Source organism: Marmota monax, unplaced genomic scaffold (genome assembly GCF_021218885.2).
Source record: "Marmota monax isolate L192 unplaced genomic scaffold, Marmota_monax_Labrador192_F-V1.1 WCK01_AAM20220418_F8-fsc00040, whole genome shotgun sequence".
NCBI classification, from domain to species: domain Eukaryota; kingdom Metazoa; phylum Chordata; class Mammalia; order Rodentia; family Sciuridae; genus Marmota; species Marmota monax.
In genome coordinates, this window is record NW_026692782.1 from 11,770,370 (window position 1) to 11,795,986 (window position 25,617).

Consider the following 25,617-nt stretch of genomic DNA (forward strand, 5'->3'; position numbering starts at 1 on the left):
TAGTGCCTCGCTTTTGCTGAGGCTGGCTTTGAACTTGAAATCCTCCTGCCTCAGTCTCCTGCACCGCTGGGATTACAGGCATGTACCACCATGCCTGGCTGGATCTGAGGGTTTTGATACCAGAGTCCTCTGCAGCCACAGGGACAGCCTGGAAGCAGACTCCTCTGGAAGATGCAGTTATTAGTCAAACCAGTTTGTCAGCAGACAAGGTTGTTGGGGGCAGTCTCTGATTTTTACCCTTGCCCTTGTCCCCACCCCAAGCCAGCTAGCTGAGTACCCACTCCCTCTGACCCAGGCTGACCACTTGTGCTACAGTACTTTGTACTTCTCTCTGCATTTGGGACAATACGCTCAGAAATGACACATTTGACTTAGAAGTAGCTGAAGATGGTATCTAATACAACCCCCTTCAGACTGGCCTGGGAAAGTGGTGTTCACAAAGTTATACAGCCAGATAACTAGTGGCTAAAGACGTGCTAGGGACATTTTTAAGGCTCTAACTGCACTCTCACGGCCAGAGGTAGGGCATCCCTGTCATTCTTGTTCTACATGTGAAGAAACTGAGCACCCAGGACTCTACATGGTAAGGGGAGGGGCTGAGAATGGAATGGGAGCCTGCTTCTGGGGCTTCTGGCTTGCTGGGGGTGGGGTTGGGGAAGGGTTGATCCTCTGTCACCAGAGGCAGCCTTCCAGGCGTGCTCCAGCCACTGCAGGCTACAGTGGGAGGTCAGGCCCCTTTGCCTCTCCAGGCTGGCTCCCCCTCTTGGCTTTGCCCTGCCCCCACCCCACCCCCCAGGGCCCGGCTGAGCACTGAGCTTGCAGGAAACTCACTTCCTGAAGCTGGGGCTTCCCCACAGAAGGGAGGTGGAGGGATGAGGGCTTGCGGGCCAGCCTGAGGGATGACTGCTGAGGCCACATTGTGTCCTAGGAACTTAGGGTAGCTGTTCACCTCAGGATATGGGCAGCATCTCTTCTAGGTATATGATTCCGGTGGAGGAGGCAGGTCATACAGGGTTAAAGTGTTTTGGGATTGGAGCTGCCTCAGTCAGGACCGCAGAAAACAAAGGGAAGGAAGTATGCGGGTCCCCCATGTCAGGTTGGGTCCCCATGAGGGCTGCTGGCTTTTCCAAAATAGCTAGTATCTGCACAGGGGGTGGGGCCATAGCCTGGAGGGGAGTGTAGTCCGGTGAGTGGGGGTTCTATGAGCCACACACAAAGCCTTGTGCTGAGACACTGCATTCCTGCTGGCTGGGCTTCCTGTTTCCAGATACATTCCTGCCCCAGAGTCACCACGGAGACTGCTTGGAATCTGGCCCCACATTCTCCAAATTCAGAGCAAGATCTGGCAAAGGCACCCTCCCTTTACCTCCCCACTCTCACATTGGAGGAAGGAAGCCACCTGGCCTGTGTGGGGTGTGGCACAGCTGGGGAATTTGATGCCTACATCTTCTTGGATTTGCAGAAGGCAGTTCTGCCAGGTCCAGCATCCTCAGTTTCCCTAGTATTTGGAGAAGAGGGATGGGGTTGGGATATCCAGAAGGATTGGGCCAGGAGGGGGCAGTCCAGCAGACCCATGGCTAGCAGTGGAGGGCCTGGCCTGAACATCAAGGTGTTGAGAAATGACAAGTAATGGCGATTCAGGGAACTAGCTGTCATTTTGCATGCTGGGGGATTGCCTGTGGACCTCAGTTTCCTTATAAAATCAGAAAATCTGATCCTTTGTGCCTCTCTGATGAAGGCTCCAGCAGAGGATGTTCAGGATGGGTTCCTGGAAAGAGCAACGAGTAGAGGGTCCTCTCCTTCCTTGTTACCAGCCACTTCTTACAGTGGCTTGGGCTCCAGCCCCTCCCCCAGAGGCCCAGGTGCAAGTTTGCACGTCCGCCAGCTCCCTTATCTGCCTCCAGGGGATTTGAGTCCTCCTGACGTTTTTTTTTTTTCCCCCCAACCCTGCACCCTCCCCCAGGTGGGGATGTTTCCTTAAAAGCCACCTGCCCTCATCTGGTCATCAGGCTGTCCCACCATCAGCAGCTGCCTGGGCTCCTTTTAGGATGGGGGTTGGGAGTGGAATTCCACGGGCCCGATAGGGGTGGGGTGGGGACAGGGAAGCGGTCACACTTCAGGTCTGCTTGCAGGCTGCTCTTCCCCACACCCTGAAGATGCATCCATCCCCAGCTCCCGGGCACTCAGATGAGAAAGAGGTACAGGGCCAGGTAGGGGGTTCAGATGGAGCCCAGGACACAGCGCTCTGCAGCTGCTGTGAAGGGTTTCCCGGGGCGCCGGAACCATTTCCCCTTCTTGGCGCCAGAACTCTGACAGGCTGAGAGACCTGTCCCCAAGTCGCACAGCTGGGAGCGCCAGGACGCCGGGCCCCGGTCAGCGCTCTTCCGTCTGCCAGCACGTGGGGCTCCATTTCCTTTCCGGCTCCTGTCCAGTGCTTCCCCCCCTCTGCACCCCAGTCTGCGGCCGGAAGACAGAGCCCGCGTGTGGACCGGGGGCGGCGACCCCTCGCTGCTAGCCAGCCAGCGTCCTCCGGCGGGGCCGCGCCCCTCGAGGGACAGCGGCTCAGGGCCCTTGCCTTGGCCTCCGCCAGGATTGGGGGCGCGCAGTGGAGGCACGGGGTGCTGGCCAGCACCCCTCACCGCGCCGCGGCTGCCCTCGCACCTGCTGGTCCCGCCCAGGCCCGCCCCCTGCGGGGAGTGTCCGGCGGCCGCGCCCAGCTGGGTGGGGACGCGCGGGCTGAGCCGACCGATCGCGGTCGGGGACGCGCGGGGGACGCTCGGGTGGCTGCTCCGGCTGCAGCCCGGGCGCCGCGTCGGGCGGGGAGCGCGCCATGCTGGGCCGGCGGCGCGTCTTCGCGGTGGAGCCGCTCGGCCGGGGTGAGTCGCCCACCCATGGGTCGCGGGGCCTCCTGCCCTGGTGCCGCTACCCACGCTCCGGTCGGGCCCCCAAGGGCAGCGCCCACCCGGCTGCACCCCACTCGCCACTCACTTTTGAGGAGCCGCAATGATTAGGCTAGGGTCGCCTTGCGCATTGGAGACGCTCGGGCGTCTGGGTCAACCAGCCACCACTTCCATCCCACCCACTTCCTCTGGGTCCATTTCCCTCTTTATTCCGCTCCTGGAGCCTTCTCCCACTCTGCGGAGGATGTCTGACTGTTCCGTCCCCTGCCCCAGCCAGCAGTTCCAAAAAGACCCTCTGTGGCTGAGAACCCCTCTCCAGAGGAGCAGTGCAGGGGTGGACTCCTGGCCCAGAGGGGCCGGCGTTGACGTCCAGCTCCGTCTAGGCAGCCACAGGTTCTGCCCCGTTCCTACAGGGCACCCAGATCCTAGAGGGCCTGGCCCAGAGGTCACAATAAGTGGACGCTAGTTTTCTTTCTTTCTCTTTTCTTTTAAGCGCTTCACAAAAAGGTAACTATTTCTCGCCTAAAAGAACAAAAGTCCCAAATGGTTAGAGCTGCTGTTATATTTATTGCTTTTCCACAAGAGCTCCGCAAGAGACTTCATCTTGCATCTTGTGCCTGATGCGTCAGGGGCTTCAGAGAGCAGCGTGAACTCTAGGCTTCACTCTTTGTGCCCTTTGCCTTCCCTGAGGCCGGCCACTGACTGTTCCCTCTTGAGAAACAGCCCGAGAACCTGTGGCTCCTACCTGAGGGACTTGGAGGTATTAGGTACCCCCTTTGGGGGCAGGGGAGACAAGGGATAGGCCATCTTAGGAGCTGACCCGGCATGATCTGCAAGGGCTTTGCCTACCGCACAGCCCAAAGTATGGGTTCCTGGTTGCTGATAGTTATTGTAGAGGGAACCCCATCCCAACATCTCCCTGGCAGAGTGCCTCATGTGTCTCAAAATGGTTAAGCTGTGACTTCCTTTGTCTTCCCTTCACCACTGGCCCAGGACACTCCTCCCCAGGGGAATGCTGTGGGTTGCTAGGAATGCTGGGGGTGTTGAGGGCAGCCTGCCAGACCTGATACTGACTCTTCTACAGATGGGGCCGGGAAGGACCTGGCATGCAGCTGTGTAGTGCCTGGAGTCACCAGCACCTACAGACGGATCCCGGATGCAGCTCATGGTTGCCCATCAGATACCCGGAAGGAAGAGGTTGAACTGAGAAATCTCAGAAGGCAAGTGCCACTTCTGAAACTGGCCTCCCGGGACTCAGGTGTAGAGATGGTGGTTGGGGACAGTCCCCTGGCTACCTTATCAGAACTTTCACAGGACTCTCTGAACCTTGAGCCCATGGGGAGCCCTGAGCACCTGGTCCTTGATGCCACAGAGCCCCCTGCCCAGCTGGGCCGGTTGCTGGCCAACCACAAGGTGGAGCAGGTGCTGGAGCGGTCCCGCCAGCTCCCCAGTGTGTCTGGAGAGCATGGTTCCTTGAGCAAGCCGCAGTGTGGAGTGTCCCTTTTTGGAGCAGGAGAGCAAGAGACCACTGAGGCCGAAACTAAGCTAGAGGCAGGCCTGGAAGCAGAGGTGGTGAGTATTGACCTTGGGCTGGGTGAACAGTGGGGTGCAGACAACCCTGTCAAGTGGAACTTGTAGGGACCCCCACCCCCCTCTGGTTTTCCCTGGAGTTATCCCAGGGTGGGGCATTCTAAACGCCACTAATTGATGGTTGTGTCATTGCTTCTTGTCTCACCCCACCCCCAGCTGTGTGTAGCCACCCCTGCAGAGGAGGTGGGCAGGTTTGGGTACCACGGGAGAAGCCAGTTTGGGTGTTGGTTCCTCTTTGTCCATTGATGGCTGAGCCCAGCCTGACTGCCCAGAGTGGGAGGCTCATCAAGTCTGAGAGTCTCCCCTACCTTGCTGTGTCCCACAGGTGCAGGGTCTAGATCCTGGATCTTGGGCCTGCCTCCCGGGGCAGGGTCTTCGCTACCTAGAACACCTGTGCCTTGTGCTAGAGCAGATGGCGAGGCTCCAGCAACTCTACCTGCAGCTGCAGACCCAGAGACCCCTTGGGGTGAGTGAGCTGTGGGCAGGGTGGCCTTGAGTCTGGGAGACTGAGTAGGGATAGGACCCCCTGGAACCATGACTGCTCTGAAAACAGCTTCGCCTTCTGATTAGGCCCTGACTGCCCATCTCTCCCATCCCAGAGTCTTGAAGAGGAGGAGTCAGCCCTGGTCCCTTTACCTTCACCTTCACCTACCCCAGTTAATGGGGTACAGGGGCCAGGGGAGCTGCTAAGCCGGACAAAGGAGACAGGTGAGGGGGAATTGTGTTTCTCTCTGTGTCCTGCCTGCTTTGTGTCCCTGCTCATGATCCCACCAGCAGACCCCTTGAACTTTAGATTGTTGGGGTGGCTTCCTGTTTCTGGCCCTGGGTAACCTGATTATATTTCTGAAGGGGCAGACGCAGCTTTATCCCAAAAGGTGGGAGTGCTCAGCATCAACCCTCCCAGGCTGACAGAGGCCCCAGTGGAACCAACTCACAGTTTTCTACTCTCCCAGGAACACAAGGTAGTGATGGATATAAGTGGGGCAGGTGGGGGTGGGATGGAGTGGGTGAACTGGGAGATGGTGGGAGTGGGTAGGTACCCAAAAGGCCAGAAACTTTGGGAAAATAACAGGATTCCTATGGAACAGGTGACTTGTCCTGCTCCAAGGACAAGTTGGGATATATATGTGGGGAGGAGCTCTGTGGTTATCGCTTTCCCCTCTGCTCAGCAGGATCTCTCCCACTGGGACAAGGTCAAGGTCCTCCTCAATCGGATCCGCTGGAGGAGCTCCCAACATCCTGAGCCCCCTGCCCCTCCTGATGGTTCTGGCCCTAGGTGAGTCCTGTGCCCAGTCTGGTTTAGGGGAGGGGGAGGATGCTGATGAACCAGGATGTTGAGATTGTCTTTCTAGTTGTAATTTTTATTCCTATGAAATTTGAGAAACATGGTGTCAAAGGAGTTTCTGGAATAAACAAAAGATAGTTAAAATGCCCCATTTATAGATGAGGAGATTGAAGACTGAGTGGGGTTGAGGGCAGTCATTTTTCCAAAGTTTCAGGGTGAGTCAGTGATAGAACCAGGAGCAGATTATGGAAAATATCCTCACCCAGCCCAGCAAGCCTTCACTCCTTAAAAAGGAAGTTTAGGCGAGGGAGGTGGCCTAACTATGGGGAGAGCAAGATGGAGGCTCCAGCAAAGGATTCACTTTCGGTGAGGTCCTTCATACTTGGGGATTTATCTGACTAATTCTCCAGGGGGAAGAAAGCACCAATTTAACATCTCTGGGTTCCCTACAATAGCTAAATAGTGATCTATTGACATTGGGACCATTGTTTTCTCCTAGCTTGTCTCCTTTTCTTTTCCACAGGATTGAGACCAGGGACCTCTCTGAAAGGCCTCAGTATCACCCCCACCGGAAGACCTTTATGCCATCATTAATGGTGAAGAAGCGACGAGGAAAAAACCTTTCTGTATAATGAGACCTCTTTGTGCATGGTGACTCTGGGTGGAGGGGATTTGCTGTGAAGTCTTCCTCACTCTGCATTGCCAGGGAGAGCTGTTGACTTGCCCTTCTCCAAGGCGAGGACTGAGTCTGTATCTTCTGAGCAGCCTGGCAGAGGAACCCTGGTTCCTTGAGAGGCTCCAAGATGCAGCAGCTCCAGGGTTCCTTCTCCCCGCCAGAAATCCCTCTGCTTAGACAATGTGAACTAACTTATTTATCAGATGTTCAAGGAGCATGTTTGGCACAGTGATGTCTGGACCAGCATGGTGCAGATGTGTTTATGCATAACGATATGTACATCTTTGTGGGACTATCAGTATTGTCAACTGGCTGGATTCAACCATCCCTACTGGAATCATATATCCAAAGCCTTCAGAGTGAGATAACTGTGGAAGGATGAAGTTGACCTTCCTTCTGTAGTGGTCAGTTACTGAACTGGATTCCTGCTTTCCTCTTCATACCTGAATTGGCAGCTCTAGAACAGAGAAAGGCATTGTCCTGGCTGCCTCTGTATTGAGTCTTGCCCTTGGAGCACAGCCCCTGAAGACCACATGAGGAATTAGGAGGCTCAGGACAACGTGCAGAACGGCAGAATAACCTTCAAGGTCAATTCTCAGTTGCTCTGCTCCATATTAGCTTTTACCTGTCAGAGCTGAAACCAGAAGTCCATACTAGCTTTTAGACCTTGACAAAGTCTATTAACTTCTGAGCCACAACTTCCCATTTGGGCTAATGATGCCTGTTCTGCCTACCTCACAAGCTTGTTAAGAGGATAAAGTGAGATTAAACTGTCTCAAAGAGTACTGTGAATGTTAAGTGAATAGGAAGGGGAGGGGTACGGGTGCTGAGAGAGGCTGGAGTGGAGGGATAATGGGAGGACAGAGGTTGGGGGCGGGCTGGGGGGGGAATGTAATTGTTAATGGGGACTAGAATGGCCATTTTCCTGGCAAGATTTTGAGCAAATAATTTTACTGGTCTGTCAGATTTCATATGTGAAAATTAGGGCAGATTCCTGATCTCTTCACTTCCCAAGGTTATTATTGGAGTGTAGCCAGTGGAAGGGCAGGGATAGGGATGGGGCTCATTGGCTTGAGTAATAAGAATGTATCCTGTAAATGGCCACTGTCCAGGCAGACACCTTCTCCAGTGAGATGGACTGGTTCTCTTGCTACTGCCATTTGGGGACTGCCAGAGTGAGGCTTGTGTGCGGGTGGTGTGTTGGGTGGGGGGACGTCCAACTCCAGCGGCCTTTGGATTAGGAACCAATGCTCTGAAGCCTATTTTTCTAATGGGACATTTTAAACAAGGACACCACGAGGCGCGGCTTCCGAACGCGCATCCGATCCGAGGAGGCGCACTTCCGTTCCACAGTTGCAGCGGGATGGCAGGCGAACGTGGGGGAAGGGAGAGGTCGGTGGAGACGAGGGAGGGACCATATCCGGGAGAGTGGCAGCTTCCGACCAGTGGTCGCTCTTCCGGAGAGGCGCTTCCGGTGGCGGCGGCAGCAGTGGCTGTGGTGGTTCCGGGTGCCTTTGTCCCCCCGGTGTCGCGGCCCTGGCCCGCAGGTGGGTTGGGGGACCACCCACTGCCCCTCTGCCCTTTCGCCTCTCCCCAAGCGGAGGAGTTGCTGGGGCCCGGCGGCGAAGATGCACTGGACGCGGAAGGGGCTGAGTCCCCTCCGGACTGCAAACCCCGTCTCCCTAGCAACAGCCTCGGCCCTGGGGGCGGGCGGGAGGAGGAGAAACCGCGCGCCTTCGTCCTCCCACGGTGGCCTCTCCGCGGTCCGGCCCAGGAGGCCGTGCGCTGTTGGCTGCTGAGGCCAGAGCAAAGGACCACGGAGCCCGGGAGCAGGAAAGCGGCGTTCAGGCCGATTCGCGTTGGGCCGCTGGGAGAGCTCCCTTCACGCCAGCGGGTCGGGGGAACAACGGGCTAGGCTTCCGGGGAGAGGGCCCGCACCACCTCGCGGGCACCGGCCGCCTCCATTTTTCCGGGTCCTGCGTGGAGCGTTTTGGCATGTTTTTGAATGAATGAATGTCATCGGAGCTCTTTCCAGCCTCCTACTCCGTCCGCCTCTTAGGGGGTTGCATGGCATAGTGAGAAGAGTGCTAAGTTGTTGGGAGACCTGGGTGAGAGTCCCGGTTTTGTGGCCTGGGCCAAGTCCTCTGATCTCTCTGAGCTCCAGTTTCCTTTTCTGTAAAACAGCATGTCAGTATCACGCAACCACTAGGTTACTGTGAGGGCAGAACGGAATAATGTAATTTCTTATTTCATTTCCTGCTCTTCTTTATATGGTCTCCAACAATTTTTCCATTCTCAGTACCCATCACCTTTCTTAAGGTTCTTACTTCTTTAAGATTTTCCACTTGTCTGGGGATAGACAGAAATCTTTCATGTGAGCATTTAACTTCTTTTTTTCTGATTGAAGGTTTTTCCCCAAGACTCTGAAAGAGGACAGCATTCCCAATGTCCCAGTTTAAGCGCCAGCGGATCAACCCACTTCCAGGGGGACGCAACTTCTCAGGTGATCACTCTTGTCCCCACCTGACCTCCTAGTAGGATGTGCTCTGCAGTTAGTTTACAAAACTCTGGCCCTTGGGATTTCCCAGGTGTGAAGCAACTAGCTGTTAATGTTTCTTAGGAAATGAGGAGATGACCACAGTGGTTGCCAGTGAAGCCCTGAGGAGGAGCTGGTTGGAGCTACTTTGCTCTCCTTTACCCATATCTTCTAGTTGTCTCTAATGCTTAACGTGGTAGGTGCAGTTCCTAGAGGTTGCTTCTCTGTCCCTGTAGGTGCGGCTTCAACATCTCTTTTGGGCCCTCCTCCTGGTTTGCTTACTCCTCCTGTGGCCACAGACCTGTCCCAAAGTGCCAGGCACCTTCAGGTAGGTTGGGCATCCTTCCTAATGAGTTTCAGCCCTTGGGACTACCGCAGCATGGGGATGCCTGATATTCTTTCATTTTTTATATTGTAATGGTCAGCATTTCTGACTCTTGTCTTGGTAGTGGGTCGTATGGGGTGACTAGATACCCCTCAGACTGGGGAGTCAGTTTCTGAGTCCAGGGAAATCTTAACTGTGCCTCTTGAGATTAAAGAGCTGGAAGTCCTAGAAGCAGTTTGTAACCCATCTTTCCTCACCATAGAAAGTTTATGTCTGCTCTATGTTTCCTTCCATATGAATCTCCATGCTGAGCTGGGGTGTGGATAGAGGGGAGACCCTAGTGGCAGAGCATAATTTTATTCAGGTTGCTTCCTATTAATTTTAACCTGCCCTCTTCTCTTGCAGAGTGGAGAAAAGCAGCGGGTTTTCACTGGCATTGTTACCAGTTTGCATGACTACTTTGGGGTGGTGGATGAAGAGGTCTTTTTTCAGCTAAGGTAGGCTTGAGGCTAGTCTCCTGCTGGAATTGCTTATGGATTCAGTTATGTCACCATGCTGGTGGGGCCCCTCTCTAAAGCCATTGCTTTGTTGTTTTAAGCCATTGCTTTTGTTTTTAAGTAAGAACTCTTGATGGAATGGGCTACATGGGGGCAGGTAGGGTGGCTGGACCAGGTTCTCTCCTGTGTTGGCAGTGTGGTAAAAGGCCGGCTGCCCCAACTGGGTGAGAAGGTGCTGGTGAAGGCTGCATACAACCCAGGCCAGGCAGTGCCCTGGAATGCTGTCAAGGTGCAAACGCTCTCCAACCAGGTATTCATCTCTCTTTAGCATTTGCACTGTAAAGGGGAGTGGGAAAGGAAGGGAGGGGTTTGGGGGAAGGGGAAGTGGCAGAGGGGAGGGAGAGAAGCCTCTGTGCCCAGTTACCTGGGCAGAAACCTTACTTTTGTCGAGGGGGTGGGACTGTATCTTTCCAAGGTAGTGAATGCTTCAACTCTGGGATCCCCTCAATTTCCTGGCAACTGTCCTGCAGCCCCTGCTGAAGTCCCCAGCACCTCCTCTTCTGCATGTGGCAGCCCTGGGCCAGAAGCAAGGGATCCTGGGAGCTCAGCCTCAGTTGATCTTCCAGCCTCACCGGATTCCCCCGCTCTTTCCTCAGAAGCGTGAGTACCAGAGACACAAATATTGGGGTATGGCTGTGTGGGGTGCTCTGGATGAATGGACTTGTAACTTTCAGACTGCTGCTCTTAGAATAAAAATGGGTGCTTTTGTGCATTGGAAGAAAGGGAGGGGAAAACTAGACAGTTTTTAAGTCACTGGCCATTTTCTGTCTATAGCTCTGAGTCTCTTCCAAACATCCCACACACTTCACCTGAGCCACCTGAACAGATTTCCCGCTCGGGGCCCTCATGGACGACTGGATCAGGGCCGAAGGTAAGAGGATGATCAGGACATATATTTCGTTATATTTCTGAGAGGAGCAATATCCCCCCCCCTCTTTTTTTTGCCAACTGTTGATACTAAATTCTTTCTGCAGCTAGGTCCTAGTCCTTTTTCTCTTAAATAGGCAAATACAAGGAGATTTATATGTACATATAAATTGTGGGACTTTATATACAGAGTTAGCAAAACAGAGATTTGATATGTTCTTTTTTCTTTTTTTTTTTTTTTTTAGCTTCTAATATTCTTTTTATTTCCTACATTTAAATTTTTTTTTTTTTTTGGTTATAGATGGACACAATACCTTTATTTTATTATTTTATTTATTTATTTTTATGTGGTACTAAGGATCAAACCCAGCACCTCACACATGCCATGCAAGTGCTCTACCACTGAGCCACAACTCCAGCCCTCACATATTTTCTGTTGGTGCCTCATAGTGCATATTGATGAGATTTGTTATTATGCATTACAGTGATGGAATTTGTTACATATTTGTACATGCACACAATATAAGTAGTTTTTGAAGTGTCACATTGAAATACTTTTTTCTTTTTTGATAATGGGGATTGAACCCAGGAGTTTCTACCTCTGAGTCCTAGTCCTCTCTGTACCCCCTCTTTCTGAATTTTATTTTGAGACAGAGTCATACAGAATTACCCAAGATAGCCTTGAGCTTGAGATCCTTCTGCCTCAGCCTCCCGAGCAGCTGGGATTACAGCTTGTGCCACTGTGCCTGGCTTGAAATAGTTCTTAAATATATAATTTTCCTTTTATTTCTAGTTCCCACAATTGAGATATCAGGGATTGTTTCAAGAAAATAATTACATGTCCAAAAAAGTAACATTGCAGTGTATGTTTTAATTTGTTCTTTAAAACATGCTTTTTTATACACGACGATTAGGTGAGTGTGGTGTTGCATTGTCAGGTTGCATTCTGCACGCGCGTGGACATGCGGACAGACAGTTTTCTTGGTCATGTGGGAATCAAGCATGGTTGATTGGGGTCCTTGGAGCTTCCTAGTGATTGTTATCTGTGAGCTTTAGGGAGTATACCAGCAGTATGATGTCTCTCCCCTCTTTGGTTCATATGCTCCTAATCTTAATCTCCCTGAGAGTTTTTCTTAACTTTTTTTTTTTTTTTTGATAATTTTTTTTTTAGTTGTAGGTGGACACAATACCTTCACTTATTTTTATATGGTGCTGCGGATTGAACCCAGTGCCTCACATGTGCCAGGCAAGCGCTCTACCACTGAACTACAACCCCAGGCCTTAATGTTTTAATAACAGAAAATTTCAGTGTATGCAAAACAAATGGAAAGATATGAATTCTAATATATCTGTTACCCCACTTCAAATATCAGCATCTGCCCTTATCCTTACTTCTCCCTTCATCTAGCTGTTGCCTCCTACTTGATTCGGGTGTTTTTTTTTTTTTTTTGTGGGGGGAGGTGGTTACTGGGAATTGAATGCAGGGGTTCTTGGTCACTGAGCCACATCTGCAGCTCTTTTTTTTGAGACAGGGTCTCACTAAGTTGCTTAGGCCCTTGCTAAATTGCTGAGGCTGGTCTTGTACTGTGATCCTCCTATCTCAGCTTCCTGAGTTGCTGGGATTGTAGGTGTGTGCCATCATACCGGTGTCTTTTTTTTTTGAAGTAAAAATTTTAAGGTGAAATTTATATAGACTGAAATATACAAATCTTAACTGGAAAATTTTGATAAGTGAAAAATCCTATGTAACCCTCCCTCTAGTAAGATCACTGCAGAAAGTTCCTTCATGTTGGGTTCTCATTTGCTTTGAGAACTATACAGGGAAAGGAACACTCTTCCAGATGCCCGTAAACCAGTATGTGGAAAGAGCTGTCAGAGTTGCCCAGTGTGCACATTTTGAGGAGTATGGTGTAGCTCTAGGAAGAAGCTAAGGCAAAGTGATGTAGCCAGTCCCTATGCAAAAGCTTGGCTTATTCTCTTAGGATAGGTCATTGTGAATTTTAAGTAGGAGCCAGCTTTATCTAGGATTGTTTTCCATATCATCTCCACTATTGAACCTTTTGTCCCACTCTCAAGTTGCTGAGAATACATCCACACTTCTTATCTTCTGGTCTTCAAGTTTCCAGGGACCTTCCATCTTGCCTTTTTGTGAGCTTATTAAAAAAGCCTTCATAGGCTTTCATGGTATGATCATATCAGGTGCCTTTGGGCATAATGTAGTTTGGGTGGCAATCAATGACTGTTGTGGACTTGCTGCTTTTGGTTTAAATTCAGGTTTTGGGCTGGGGTTCTGGCTTAGTGGTAGGTTGTTTGCCTGGCACGTGTGAAACCCTGGGTTCGAGTCTCAGCACCACATATAAATAAATAAATAAAAATATTGTGTTCATCTACAACTAAAAATATTTAAAAAAATAAATTTAGGCTTTTTGTGCAGTCATGTGTATTTGATTGTCCTGGACATGCCAAGCCCTGTGCAATGCTTGTGCATGGTGCTTCAGTGTCATAACTCCTGGAGATTGGAGTTATCATCCCTTGGAGAGAGGTACCACCAGCTGTCAGGGGTGAGAATGTGCAGAGTAGGAAGATGGCTAGTAAGAATTTGTAACTTTGAAGGAACATCAGTTTGTAAAGGACTCGATCACATTAGCATTTTATGTGGAAGCCAAGCTTTATGTTGAATCCTAGGCTTTGGGATGGAGGGAACATTGGACTACTCCTGCTGAGCTGCTGACGTCTTTTAGACAGGCTGGGCTTCTGTTGTTGCTGCTACTGACATGTCTTCCACTGGCTCTGCATTATGACTTGTTCCTGACCATTCACAGAAAAGGGAGAAAACTGGCAGCTGAGCTCATAGAATCCAGTGGAACATGTAGTTTAGGTAGAGCTGGACAGCATTTACTGAAGAGCTCACTTCAGTCCTGGGTGAGCTGAAGAGATGTGTCAGAATGAGTCTGGAATGGCTCTGTTAGAAATGTGGAAACACTGATGTCCTGTAAAGTGGAGAAGAAGGTGCTTTTGACAAATAAAGATGCTCCTGAACAGTGAAGTGACCCAGGCAAACACAAGAGAACAAAAGCTTTGTGTTAAATATAACCAGCTTTGTTACTTGGATGTGAAGACCAGGAAAATGACCCAGGCAGGTAAAAGGAAAGAACAAAAACCTTCTGGAGGCACATGTAATCAACTCAGTTACCTAGGCTCAAAGAGTTGCCAGTTGTTTCTCTCATGTGACAATGGATATTTTTTCCTTCTCAATCTGGTATTTTATAATGAATAGTCCAAAGGTTTTTTTGTCCTCTTGTTTTTATTGTACCCCATACTAAGTGATTATGATAATGTCTGAGGTAATATCATAAGTGATACTGTAATAAGCAATTAAAAACATATTAAGTAGTACATACTGTGATATCAGTGTTAAAAGGTTCTTGTCTTCTGTTTAAAAACCTGTTAAAAGGTAGGTATTAAAGAACTTTAGAAAGTAGAAAATATTTTTTATTTGTCTTTTTACAAAATTTATTTAAAAAACTTTGTTATATGACAACAGAATGCATTATAATAGATATTACACATATAGAGCACAATTTTTCATATCTCTGGTTGTACACAAAGTAGAGTCACATCCTTCTTGTCTTAACATGTACTTAGGGTAGAAAATATTTTTGAAAATGAAAAATCACTTAGTGCTACTTTTTCTTTGACCTTTTCTAGTTTTTATCTGCATATGTGTATACTCCACAATATATTTTTTTAATAGAATTTTTTTTTTTTTTTTAAAGAGAGGGAGAGAATTTTAATATTTATTTATTTTTTTGGTTTTCGGCGGACACATCTTTGTTTGTATGTGGTGCTGAGGATTGAACCCCAGGCCGCACGCATGCCAGGCGAGCGTGCTACCACTTGAGCCAAATCCCCAGTCCCTATACTCCACAATATTAAGTTCAGATTATTTTTGTGTATCTTAAACCTTTTTTCCCATATTGTAGTATAATTCTCATGATTGTTTTAGTGACTGGTTACTGTTTACTTACTATAAAAACTGGGTGTTCCTGGGTTTGTACTTTCCTCACTCTCAGTTTATGTTGCTTGATGTTTTTCCAATGTATGTGACCTTTTTTTGGCCTTTTTCTTTTTTTGTGGTGCTGGGGATTGAACCCAGGGCCTTATACATGCTGGGCAAGTGCTATACCACTGTGCTACATCCTCAGCCCCTTTTTTCTTTTTTTTTCCAGTAAACTTCCTTTGGATAGATATTTTAAGAGTGGGATTGTTGGAGCAAAGGGTTTGAGTATTTTTATCACATTAATGTGTACTAATGAGGGCTTATTGTCTAATAAGATTTACTTAATAGAATGTATATCATGGTAAAGTGTGTCTCTTGTTTAAAAAAAAATCAGTTAAATTCTTTTTTTCTTTTTTAGTATTGGGGATTGAACCTAGGGGTATTTAATCACTTAGCCATATCCCTAGACCTTTTTATTTTTTATTTTGAGACAGGGTGTGTCTCTAAGTTGCTTAGGGCCTTGCTTAGTTGCTAAGGCTGGCCTTAAACTTGTTGTGATCCTCCTGAGCTGAAGAGATTATAGGTGTGCACAACCATACCTGGCAAATTCTTTTTTTCTCATTTCAAAAAAATAACATGTTAACTGTAGGTGATTTAAAAGTTCAGAAAAATATCAGAAATTATTCACAAACCTATTAAAAGCATCCATCATTAATATTTTATTTCAGTATGTAAAAGCTTTTTCATATTTGAGGCCTACTGTATATGGACTATGCTTTTTGCTTAACCCATGAATGTTTTTCTGTGTTAAGAGAGTTTAAATATTCACTTTTAATATCTTTGTAGCATATTGCCATGATTGTTAGTATGGCTTCTTTATCCATTTCTTTGATGTTAGGGATTCAGAATGGAGTAGCTGATGTTTCCAGTTCTTTCTTTTTAGATAAGTGTGTATTGAATTCGTATGTAACAATGTAATTTCTTACTTCTGGTAATGGATCAACCTCCAGTGATGACTATGACTCCAAGAAACGCAAACAGCGGGCTGGTGGAGAGCCTTGGGGTGCTAAGAAACCAAGGCATGACCTGCCTCCTTACCGGGTTCATCTTACTCCCTATACTGTGGACAGGTGAGTGGCAAGGCTTGGGGGTGGGCTGAGACTTGTCACAGGTAACACTTTCTAGGGTAAATGAGATACGGCCCCTGCAAGCACGTGAGTGCTTTTACAGCTTTTTAAAAAACAAATCAGTGTAAACCTATTGTATGTACTGTTTGATACTTTGCTTTTTCATTTGATATTTTGTCTTAGAATTTATTCTATATTAATATTAGATTATTCTCATTCTTTTTAGCAGTATATATAGCATCCCATTAAATGGATGTATTTAACTAGTACTACATATGTAGCCTAGTTTTCTTAAGTATTATAAACATCCTTCTGCATACATATAGGTGCACAGTGTAAGTGTCCTATTAATTCCTCAGAATAGAGTAGCTGGCTTAAAGGGTTTAATTTCAACCTTTGATAGCTATTGCCAGTTCTCTCAAAGAGACTGTCTATTTACCCTCTTCAACAGACCATGAAGGACTTGTTTCCCCTGCTTTTCCCAATACTGAATTAGCAGACTTTTTCATCTTTTTATTTCATAGGTGAAAAATTACATTCTGATTTGCATTTTTTAATTATAAGTTAGACTGTGCATATTTTAATGGGCTTTTAAGTCGTAGGTGTTTCTTTTTCTGTGAAATACCTGTTGATGTCAGTTTTCCCAGTTTTCTCTTAGGTATTTGAACTTCTTGTTATTGATTTGTGAGTGCCTTTTCTATTAAGACCATGACCATTTCTCTGTCATGTTCTATGAGTGTTTTTCCTTTTCCAGTTTTGCCATAGGGAGACTGTAAATCAAGTAGTCACATCTGATCCATCGTCACCTGTTGAGAGGTGCCTACTTAGAAAGTCCTTATTTCCCAAACTGAAAAATAAATTGCCCTTTTTTTAAGTCTTTTATAATTTCATTTTTGAATGTTTTAGTTTTCACTCAGGTCTGAATTCCCCTGCTGTCTTCCTCCAGCCCCATCTGTGACTTCCTAGAACTCCAGCGCCGTTACCGCAGCCTTCTGGTCCCCTCAGATTTTCTGTCCGTGCATCTGAGCTGGCTGTCAGCCTTCCCTCTGAGCCAGCCCTTTTCCCTCCATCATCCAAGCCGGATCCAGGTCTCTGCAGAAAAGGAGGCAGCTCCAGATACTGGTGCTGAGCCCAGCCCTGCAGACAGTGACCCTGCTTACAGTTCCAAGGTCAGCTGGCTGGGCTTCTGTGGCTTTGTCACATTGCCGGAGGTGGAAGGTGGCTCTGAGTGTATCTCGGGCCTTTTTGCACAGGTACTGCTGCTCTCCTCCCCGGGCCTGGAGGAGCTGTATCGTTGCTGCATGCTCTTTGTGGATGACATGGCTGAGCCAAGGGAAACGCCAGAACATCCTCTGAAGCAGATAAAGGTAAGAGCTGGGGTGCAGGAGGCAAGATGCAGTCACTGATAATGTCCAGTGCCTGTAACATTTTTAGAGGTTGGCTTCTGCTCAGTAATATGTAGAAATGCAGTGTTGCAGAGCAGAAATGCCCTTGTTGTACACAGGAGGAAAATACAGCTCAGAGATGTTCCTACTTGTTAGAAGGCATTAGGCGGTTGGTCCGTGTCAGTGGCTAGAGGGCCCTTGGGTGGTGGGCTTCACCACTTCTGCTGCCTTTGTTTTTTGATTGGTGGCAGCCTCTCCTCACTGTTGCAGGAGGCACAGGCCATGTGGGTTTCTTTTGTATCCCTAATCTCTTTGCAGTTTTTGCTGGGTCGGAAAGAAGAAGAGGCAGTGCTGGTTGGGGGTGAGTGGTCTCCTTCCCTGGATGGCCTCGACCCTCAGGCTGACCCGCAGGTGCTGGTGCGCACAGCCATCCGCTGTGCGCAAGCCCAGACTGGGATTGACTTGAGCACCTGCACCAAGTGGTGAGTGGCCGTCCCCAAGTGTGGCCAGCTCGCTGTGGGGAGTCTGTTTAGAAGATCTGGCCTTTGCCCTGTGGCCTGCCAGCTTTCTTCTGTGCCCAGTCATAACTCATGCCACCCCCAGCTACTCACAGATGGACACTGGGGTCCTGAACATGCCCAAGGGTTATGGGGTACTAGAGGTACCCCCAAGCTGTACCTGGCAATCCTTGTTGCCTTAGCTCCGGCACAGCAACTGTCATCTCCCTGTTGCTTGCTGTTCTTGAGGACTTGTTCTGTATCATGTGTTTGTCCTTTCACAGCTCGCTGTCCAGTATGTGCTTGGTCTGTGCTGACTGGAAACACAGGCATTTTGTGAGCCTGGCGTCTGCCTGAATGTGTTGATTGGGGCTTAGGGCTTCCTTTTCCTTTTGCTGTGAGCAGGTGGCGCTTTGCTGAGTTTCAGTACCTGCAGCCGGGACCGCCCCGGAGGCTGCATACAGTGGTGGTGTACCTGCCAGACGTCTGGACCATAATGCCCACTTTGGAGGAGTGGGAGGCCCTGTGCCAGCAGAAAGCCACAGAGGCAGCTCCCCCAACCCAGGAGGTACCAGAGATTAAGGCTGAGCCTTAGGAAGACGCAGAAAAGTAGGTACCCTGACACTGAGACCCTCAGGGTCACATCTTGGCTATGGTTACAGGAAGCAGAGCCTACTGAACAGGCCCCTGATGCTTCGGAGCAAGCGGCAGATAGTTCTAAACAGAATGCGGAGACTCCAGAGGCCACTGCACAACAAGAGATGGACACTGATCTCCCAGAGGCCCCTCCACCCCCTCTAGAACCTGCTGTCATGGCACGTCCTGGCTGTGTAAACCTTTCCCTCCATGGGATTGTGGAGGATCGGAGGCCAAAAGAAAGGATTTCTTTTGAGGCAGGTGTAGGAGTTTCAGGGGGCTGTGGGTAGGGTGCGGGCTGTGGCAGTGTGGCATATTCCTTTTTCACCTGATGCTCACAGGGTTCTGCCACCCCTTCTAAATAGGTGATGGTGTTGGCTGAGCTGTTTCTGGAGATGCTGCAGAGGGATTTTGGCTATAAGATTTATAAAATGCTACTGAGCCTTCCTGAAAAGGTTGTGACCCCCCCTGAAACTGAGAAGGAGGAGGTGGCCAAAGAGGAAGCGGTCAAGGAGGAGGAAGCTGTCAAGGAGGAGGTGGCCAAGGAGTCCAAGGATGAGGTACAGAATGAGGGCACGGCTGCCGAGTCAGACACCCCGCTGGTGAGTACCTTCGTCAGCCCTGGCTGGGCTGAGGACCACACATAGTGATAATGATTATTGTGATCTGAGTCCCTCACTTGTGCCAGGCATCGTCCTAAGTATTTCCCATGTCCCATTTCACTCGTGCTCCCTCACAGTGCATACTTCTTGGAAGCCTGGGATAGACTGAGGCCCAGAGAGATTACTCTCATACCACATAGTTAAGCAGTGGCACACACGGGGTGAAGGAGGTGGCAGAGAAGAGGGGAGGGAAGCATGGCTGACGCGTCATGATGGCATGAAGTCTCCGTCACAAAGAAGGCCTGGGAGAGCAGAGGAGGTTGGATTGCCATATGGTTAGCTGGATGGACTTTTCACCATTTTTATAACGCGAGTCTACTTCTTGCCCAGATGCTCTCAAGTATACTTAATTTTTTCTAGGACTAGGTTGACTCCTGAAGAGAACCTGGGTGTCTAGAAGTGCCTCTGTTGTGCTCTGGATCCTGTGTCATTCAATTAAACACCTACAGGCTCTAACACAGTGCCCGGCACAGAGTTGATACTCAGATGTTAGCCATTATTATTAGTATTACAGGAATTAGTTCCTTCTCCTCATCACCTTGTCTGCTTCTCTAGAAGGAGGATGGGCTTTTGCCCAAACCACCCTCTTCTGGGGGAGAGGAGGAAGAGAAGACCCGGGGTGAGGCATCTGAGGACCTGTGTGAGATGGCCCTGGACCCAGAGCTGCTACTTCTGAGGGATGATGGGGAGGAGGAGTTTGGTATGTCCAGTGGGGAGCAGATTATGGTCCTCAGGTGGTGTCTGTCTCTTAGGGCTGTGAGGCAAGTGTGGGCCACTGTGGGCTCCCTGTTTAACTTCTGTCTCTTAGGGCTGTGGGGCAAGTGTGGGCCACCGTGGGCTCCCTGTTTAACTTCTGTCTCTTAGGGCTGTGGGGCAAGTGTGGGCCACTGTGGGCTCCCTGTTTAACTTGGGTTTTTTTGTAGCAGGAGCAAAGCTAGAGGACTCGGAAGTCCGGTCTGTTGCCTCAAACCAGTCAGAGATGGAATTCTCCTCACTTCAGGACATGGTGAGACCTTTTTTTCCCTTAGTTTTTGTGGTGGGAAGCTTGGCAATACCTCTGATAGGCATACCTCACCTGGGAGGCTACCAGTGACTTTTCCCTTGATAGACAAGAAACACTGATTCATGGGGATCATTTCATTCTCCCTGTTGGGGGGAGCTGAGAGGGATCTAACCTGGGAGCACACCAGGTTCTTTTTGGGAAAGTGCCCCACAGAGGCCTGGAACCTTCAGCTGTAAGGCTGCTTGGTACTGTCATTCAGGCTGCTTGCTGTAAAGAGGTTGTGTCCTGGGCCATTTAGTCACTGAGATCTGTCAGTAAAGCTGTCCATCTGTTTTCCTTTATAGCCCAAGGAGCTGGACCCATCTGCTGTGCTTCCCTTGGACTGTCTTCTAGCTTTTGTATTCTTTGATGCCAACTGGTGTGGCTACTTGCACCGGCGAGACTTGGAGAGGGTCCTTCTTACCCTGGGGATTCGGCTCAGTGCAGAGCAGGTAACTTCTCTTCTGCCCCATCTTTCTGTCTTTTCTGGATGGCCTCCTAATATGCACAGGCCTACAATGAGCTCCTTCTAGTTCCTTGTTCCTCTCTTTGGGGCAGGGTTCACACTGTCTGACCAGCAGGTGTTTGGTGTTTTCTATAGGCCAAGCAGCTGGTCAGTAGGGTGGTGACGCAAAACATTTGCCAGTACCGGAGCCTTCAGTACAGCCGCCCAGAGGTGGTGGACGGTGGGCTTCCTGAGGAGGTGCTCTTTGGTATGTCCTGTGCTATGCACCTGTGGGAAAAGGGGATAGGGTAGGTTGCCTTTTCCTCCCGAGACTTCATGAGATTTTTTTCATGGCCCCTTCTAGGAAACCTGGATCTGCTGCCTCCTTCTGGGAAGAGTGCAAAGCCAGGTGCTGCTCCCACGGAACACAAAGGCCTGGTGCCCCATAATGGCAGCCTGATCAATGTGGGGAGCCTGCTGCAACGTGCAGAACAGCAGGACAGTGGCCGGCTCTACCTAGAAAACAAGATTCATACACTGGAACTGAAGCTGGGTGAGTGGTCTAGAGGCTGTGGGGCTTGTCGTGGGTGGGATGGGAGAGTGGGTATCCCCAGGGACTAGGGTGACACCACTCCGTAGGCTTTAGACCCTTGCCCTGTGCTTCACCTGAGTCCATCCGGTGTGTCTTCCCACATTGCACAGAGGAGAGCCATCACCGTTTCTCAGCCACTGAAGTGACGAATAAGACACTGGCAGCGGAGATGCAGGAGCTGCGGGCCCGGCTGACTGAGGCGGAGGAGACAGCTCGGGCAGCTGAACGGCAGAAGAGCCAGCTTCAGCGGCTGCTGCAGGAGTTCCGCAGGCGCCTGACCCCGCTGCAGCTTGAGATGCAGCGGATGGTTGAAAAGGTGAGTGGGGTGTGTGGGGTGACTGCATCTCCTCTTGGTGGAGCTCCAAAAGCCCCAGAGAACAGTTGGCTGCCATGTGGAAAGCCTAGCCACCAGTGCCCTTCTCAGATTCTCTCATCTCCATCCTCCATCCACTAGTTTCTTTGGGAACCTAGCAGCATGTAGCCCAAAGGCTCCCAGCAGTAAGTGGTTAGCTGTCCTCTGATGTCATCTGTTCTCTGTGCTCATATAGGCCGATAGCTGGGTAGAGAAGGAAGAGCCAGCACCTAGCAACTGAGGGACTTTGCCCAGGAGTGGCCGTCCTGTGAGGTCAGCGATGGAGCCTGATGACGTTAAAGCCCTTTTGGTACCAGAAAGCCACTGGAGCAAGGCCTGGGAGCCACAGGCAGGGGTGGCTGAGCCCTGTGCTCAGCCTCTGCAGGGGATGTCAAGCCATCAGGGTGGGGTCTGTGCTTTGTGGGTGGAAGTTTGAGGAACCCCAGTTCCAGCTACAACTAAATATAACATCTTTTGCACCCCTAGAATGTCATTTTGCCCTCAACCTTGGAATTTCTCCCAGGGCCCTTGTAGTATTGTGCTGTCTCCTGTCCTCTTCCAGCTTAGAGTGAGACAGGGGAGGAAAAGGCTTTTCGAGCCTGTGACAAGGTCTGATGCTAGTACACTGAAGGAACAGATGTGGAGTCTGGTGGGGGCTAAGAAACCCCTTCCTTTGGATGGCACAAGTCCTATAGGTTCCAGGCGCAGACTCCTGGGGGGCTCTGGTGGCCGTCGTGGGAGTGGAGTCTAAGCTAGAAAGCTCTCGGTGTTGGGCCGAGGGTGCCAATAGAACACTGTGTTCCAGCCACCCCAGACTCGCCAGAAGAAACCAGCACCTCCTTCCCCGGCTCCTGTGTTCAGAATGTGGTATTGGCTCTGGCCCAGCCTTTTTCCCTGTTACCCATAATTCTCGCCTCTTTCCATAATCCGTGGTTTCAGTTTGACTTTGTATATAAAGTTGTTTTTTTTTTTTTTTTTTTTTTTTTTTTGGCTTTTTGTTTTTTAAATAAACCAAAGTCAAAAACAAACCAGTGTGTTCTCCTAGCTCTCCCTGTTCCTTTTCTGGCCAGCCTGGTGCCCTCCCAGCCTCCTGGCCCTAAGCCAGTGTCTGCACCCTGGCAGTTCTTTCCAGAAGGTGGAAAGCCTGAACCTTTGCACCCTAGGCTGCCTGCCTGCTGGAATCAGGCAGAGGCCCTCTGCCAAGTGGGCAGGAACTGGGATAGCTGTACCAGGGGCTCCCCTTCTCTCCACAAGTCAGCACAACACTAGGTGGATGTTTTGTTGGAAACTTTACTTGAAAAAATAAAATTCCAGATATCCAGGTTAGACACAAACCCACTGCTCTTGCTTTGAGGCCTGTGGATTGATGTGTCACATGCTGCATGGGGGGATAGTTAACATCAAGTCCCAGTTACCTAGGGAATGCGGAAGAGCGAGGGCTTGTCCCTGCACTGAGCCCGCCTTTGTCATGCTGGAGTGAGGGGTCTGCTGGGGCTGGAGGAACAGGGCTCTCCTGTTCCCCAGGACTGTGCCTGTACCTTGCCCAGAAGACTCTTTGGTGTGAAGAGCAACGAGGGGCCAGGAATGTGTCCTCGAGGTAGATGCGATCCCTGCTGTGCAAGTGGGGCTAAGACCCTCAACTGCAATGGCAAAACCCAGGCCCTTCCAGGGGGCTGCTGCTCTGGCCTGAGGTCAGGTTATACTCTGGACGGTTCTTCAGGAAATAAAAAAGCCCCTAGGGTTTTTCTACACTGCTTACCTGTGCCTGAGGAGAGCAGCCTGTTTGTTTGGGGCTCCTGGTGACAGGCTCAAGAGAATGGAGACACTCAGTTCAAAGGATTATAAGGTGGAGCAGGGGCCACCTCTTGTCTCCAAAACAGCAGCCAGTGGGAGAAGCATGAGCCTGTGCCTGCTAAGGGCAAAGACTAGAGAGGTTGCCTGTGTCCCAGAAGTCTTTGAAGGATGGAAGCTCAGTCATCAGCCACGATAGAGAGGGCTCGGAGCTCGCTCAGTTTGGCATCGTTCTCTCGCTCCCGCTGCTCATCTGAGTGGCCCGGCTGGTCAAGCTGCTGGGTGAGGTCACCAAAGATCTTATGCATTTCTGAGTAGTACACGACCTGGGCAAGAGGCAAGAGGCAAGAGTTGTTGGCAAGGGCTGGGCTCCCTTAGCATCCAGTGCCCAAGCACAATACCTGCGGGGCCCAGCAGTCTAGGAGCACTAGCCTAGCCAGGGTCTGGTCCCTTGGGTGGCTGGTGGCTGGCTCAAGGCAGGTGTTTCTACTCACTTCTCCATCACCTCTCTGGCCCTCACCCATTTCCCTGAACTGGTGGTGCAGGAAGGACTGAACCACAGCCTGTGGCTTTCTGGAATGTCCACTGCAGAGAAAGGCTCCATCCAAGACCAGGGTTGCAGAGAGGCAATGTGGCCCTGTGGGGCTGGGGGTGGAGGTGACGCCCTTCAATCCCTGGTTCCTTCCAACAGCTGGTGTGGGCAGGGGTGCCTGTGCACTTGGGAGTGGTTGGAGAAGAACACATGGCCAAGGCCAGGCCCAGAGAGAGAGAAGATGATTAGCGGGCACCATACCTCAGTGGGAAAGAGAGGACACGGCAGGTGGTAGATCCCAGGGCCTTGAAAGCCTGCTCTAGAAGTAAAGGTGAGATCAAGGCTCTGGGATCTACCACCTGCCTTCCATTCCTGCCCCACCCTTGTTCCTGGCCTAAACCACATAGCCAAGGGGAGTGGTTCTAAGGCTGGGCTTATGTCCACAGGTCCTTCTGGGTAGGGAACAGCAATAGGGTGGGAGGGACACAAGGATGAGAGGCTAGGGTGGGGGAGTGGGATAGGCTCTTCAGCAACACCCCCAGATTGCTGAGGACTAGGGGCTTCTCCACAGAGGGCAGAGGCCATTTCTGCCATGAAACTAACCACTTCCTGATCAAATAAAATGCGTGTGCTCCTGTGTTCCACTCTCTCCAAACTCCCCAGCTTGGCTGTCACCTTCTCTTTAGAAACTTGGAGATGCTAAACTGGGAAGGTGCACGGTGCAGTGGGGCCAGGGCTGAGTTGTATGTACCTTAGGAAGTCTCTTGACATCCTAGCTGGCTTCCTCTGGGACCAGGGGAGCTAAGTGAGGTCAGTCCCAACCTATTGCTAACACCTGAGAAACTGGGGACATAGGCAATCACTGGGGTGAGGGCAGGGGGTGGCCCTAAATTTCTTGCCCAGGCTGCACTGCCCAGTGAGTCACCAGGAATGCTCACTTCTCTAGTGACTAATGGCAGCAGCAGCCATGTGAGGGGGAGGTTGGCACTGAGGAGGCAGTAAACAGCCGTGGTTACCCCACTGATTTGGCTATAGGTCATCCCTAACCTCCCAAACGGCTCCAGCCTGGGCACCCTCCAGCTTTCTCCTGGGAGCTAGGGGAGGGCAGGTAGGGGGTAGGTCACTGGAGGCTGCAGTGGGGTTGTGTCAGCAAAGGAAAGGGTTGGCAAGGGTACAGCTGCAGGAAGGAAGCCCTTGTCGCCTCCTGCTGGTGGCTCTGTCTCACTGCCCTCAAGAAACAAGAAAGGACCAAGGACTTAGGTCATTAGGAAATCCCAGCTGCAGGGTAGATCCTGCTCAGCTTTCCTAATGCCAAGTACCTGGTCCCATGGCTTTGGACGTCTCCAAAGATGCAGGCGGAGAAGTGGGAACCAGACTTTTCCAGGGGAAATCTATAAGGAAAGATGACATCCACTGGAGGGCGCCAGATGCCCAGGCAAAAGCAGAAGTGGGCAGGCCCTGGTAGACAGGGACTGGAAGCCTAAAATTTGGTGACCTGGTGATAAAAGATGGGAAGGGTGTGTTGGGATCCTGAGGCTAACAATGAGCATCTATGATTAGCTGGGGTCCATGTGGAAGAGCCCTGCTCTTGGCTCTGGCACCTCAACCTTTCCCATTTGGCCAGTGCAGAGAATCCTAGCTAAAGGCTTGAAGATAGATGGGGTGGGAGAGGCCAGGGGACACACGCCATCCTGCTCTGAGTAACAGGACACACAGGGCTCTGGCCAGTATACTAAAATGGTGCCTGGTCCAAACACATAGTTGGGCAGCACCACAGGCCAGTCTGCGCCCCACCTGCCCTTCCACCAGGGGGTGCATCA

At 50.4% G+C, this 25,617-nt stretch overlaps 3 protein-coding genes across 9 annotated transcripts in view; 2 read left to right on the top strand and 1 right to left on the bottom strand.

The window, feature by feature from the left end:
• The first annotated feature begins 2,760 nt into the window (after window positions 1–2,760).
• Window positions 2,761–7,236, top strand: CUNH8orf58 (chromosome unknown C8orf58 homolog). 2 transcript variants are annotated; one of them, XM_046447787.1, is made up of 7 exons: window positions 2,761–2,876; window positions 3,985–4,472; window positions 4,816–4,956; window positions 5,090–5,198; window positions 5,340–5,452; window positions 5,660–5,766; window positions 6,299–7,236. In XM_046447787.1, exons 1-7 carry the CDS (start codon window positions 2,831–2,833, stop codon window positions 6,405–6,407), a joined length of 1,113 nt encoding a protein of 370 aa, XP_046303743.1. In that variant the 5' UTR covers window positions 2,761–2,830; the 3' UTR covers window positions 6,408–7,236. The 2 variants fall into 2 exon arrangements, with proteins under 2 accessions (XP_046303743.1, XP_046303744.1); XM_046447788.1 differs by having other exon boundaries at window positions 5,663–5,766.
• A 607-nt stretch (window positions 7,237–7,843) lies between these two features.
• On the top strand, window positions 7,844–22,400 carry Ccar2 (cell cycle and apoptosis regulator 2). 2 transcript variants are annotated; one of them, XM_046447682.2, is made up of 21 exons: window positions 7,844–7,998; window positions 8,859–8,954; window positions 9,224–9,315; window positions 9,718–9,809; window positions 10,005–10,119; window positions 10,340–10,469; window positions 10,644–10,740; window positions 15,747–15,866; window positions 16,810–17,032; window positions 17,117–17,230; window positions 17,567–17,730; window positions 18,151–18,313; window positions 18,408–18,638; window positions 18,747–18,983; window positions 19,599–19,743; window positions 19,967–20,049; window positions 20,391–20,537; window positions 20,687–20,798; window positions 20,895–21,083; window positions 21,233–21,438; window positions 21,671–22,400. In XM_046447682.2, exons 2-21 carry the CDS (start codon window positions 8,897–8,899, stop codon window positions 21,713–21,715), a joined length of 2,763 nt encoding a protein of 920 aa, XP_046303638.1. In that variant the 5' UTR covers window positions 7,844–7,998; window positions 8,859–8,896; the 3' UTR covers window positions 21,716–22,400. The 2 variants fall into 2 exon arrangements, with proteins under 2 accessions (XP_046303638.1, XP_046303639.1); XM_046447683.2 differs by lacking the exon at window positions 7,844–7,998 and adding an exon at window positions 8,157–8,559.
• Bin3 (bridging integrator 3) overlaps window positions 20,176–25,617 on the bottom strand; it is a 39,292-nt gene continuing 33,850 nt past the window's right edge. For 4 of the 5 annotated variants that reach the window (XM_046447685.2, XM_046447686.2, XM_046447684.2 and 1 more), the window contains one exon: window positions 22,749–23,591. In XM_046447685.2, coding sequence (XP_046303641.1) covers window positions 23,445–23,591 — 147 coding nt within the window. In that variant the 3' untranslated portion in view covers window positions 22,749–23,444. Of the gene's footprint in view, window positions 20,819–22,748; window positions 23,592–25,617 lie in introns of those variants that run through there. The other variant, XR_006852323.2, reaches the window with a different exon arrangement.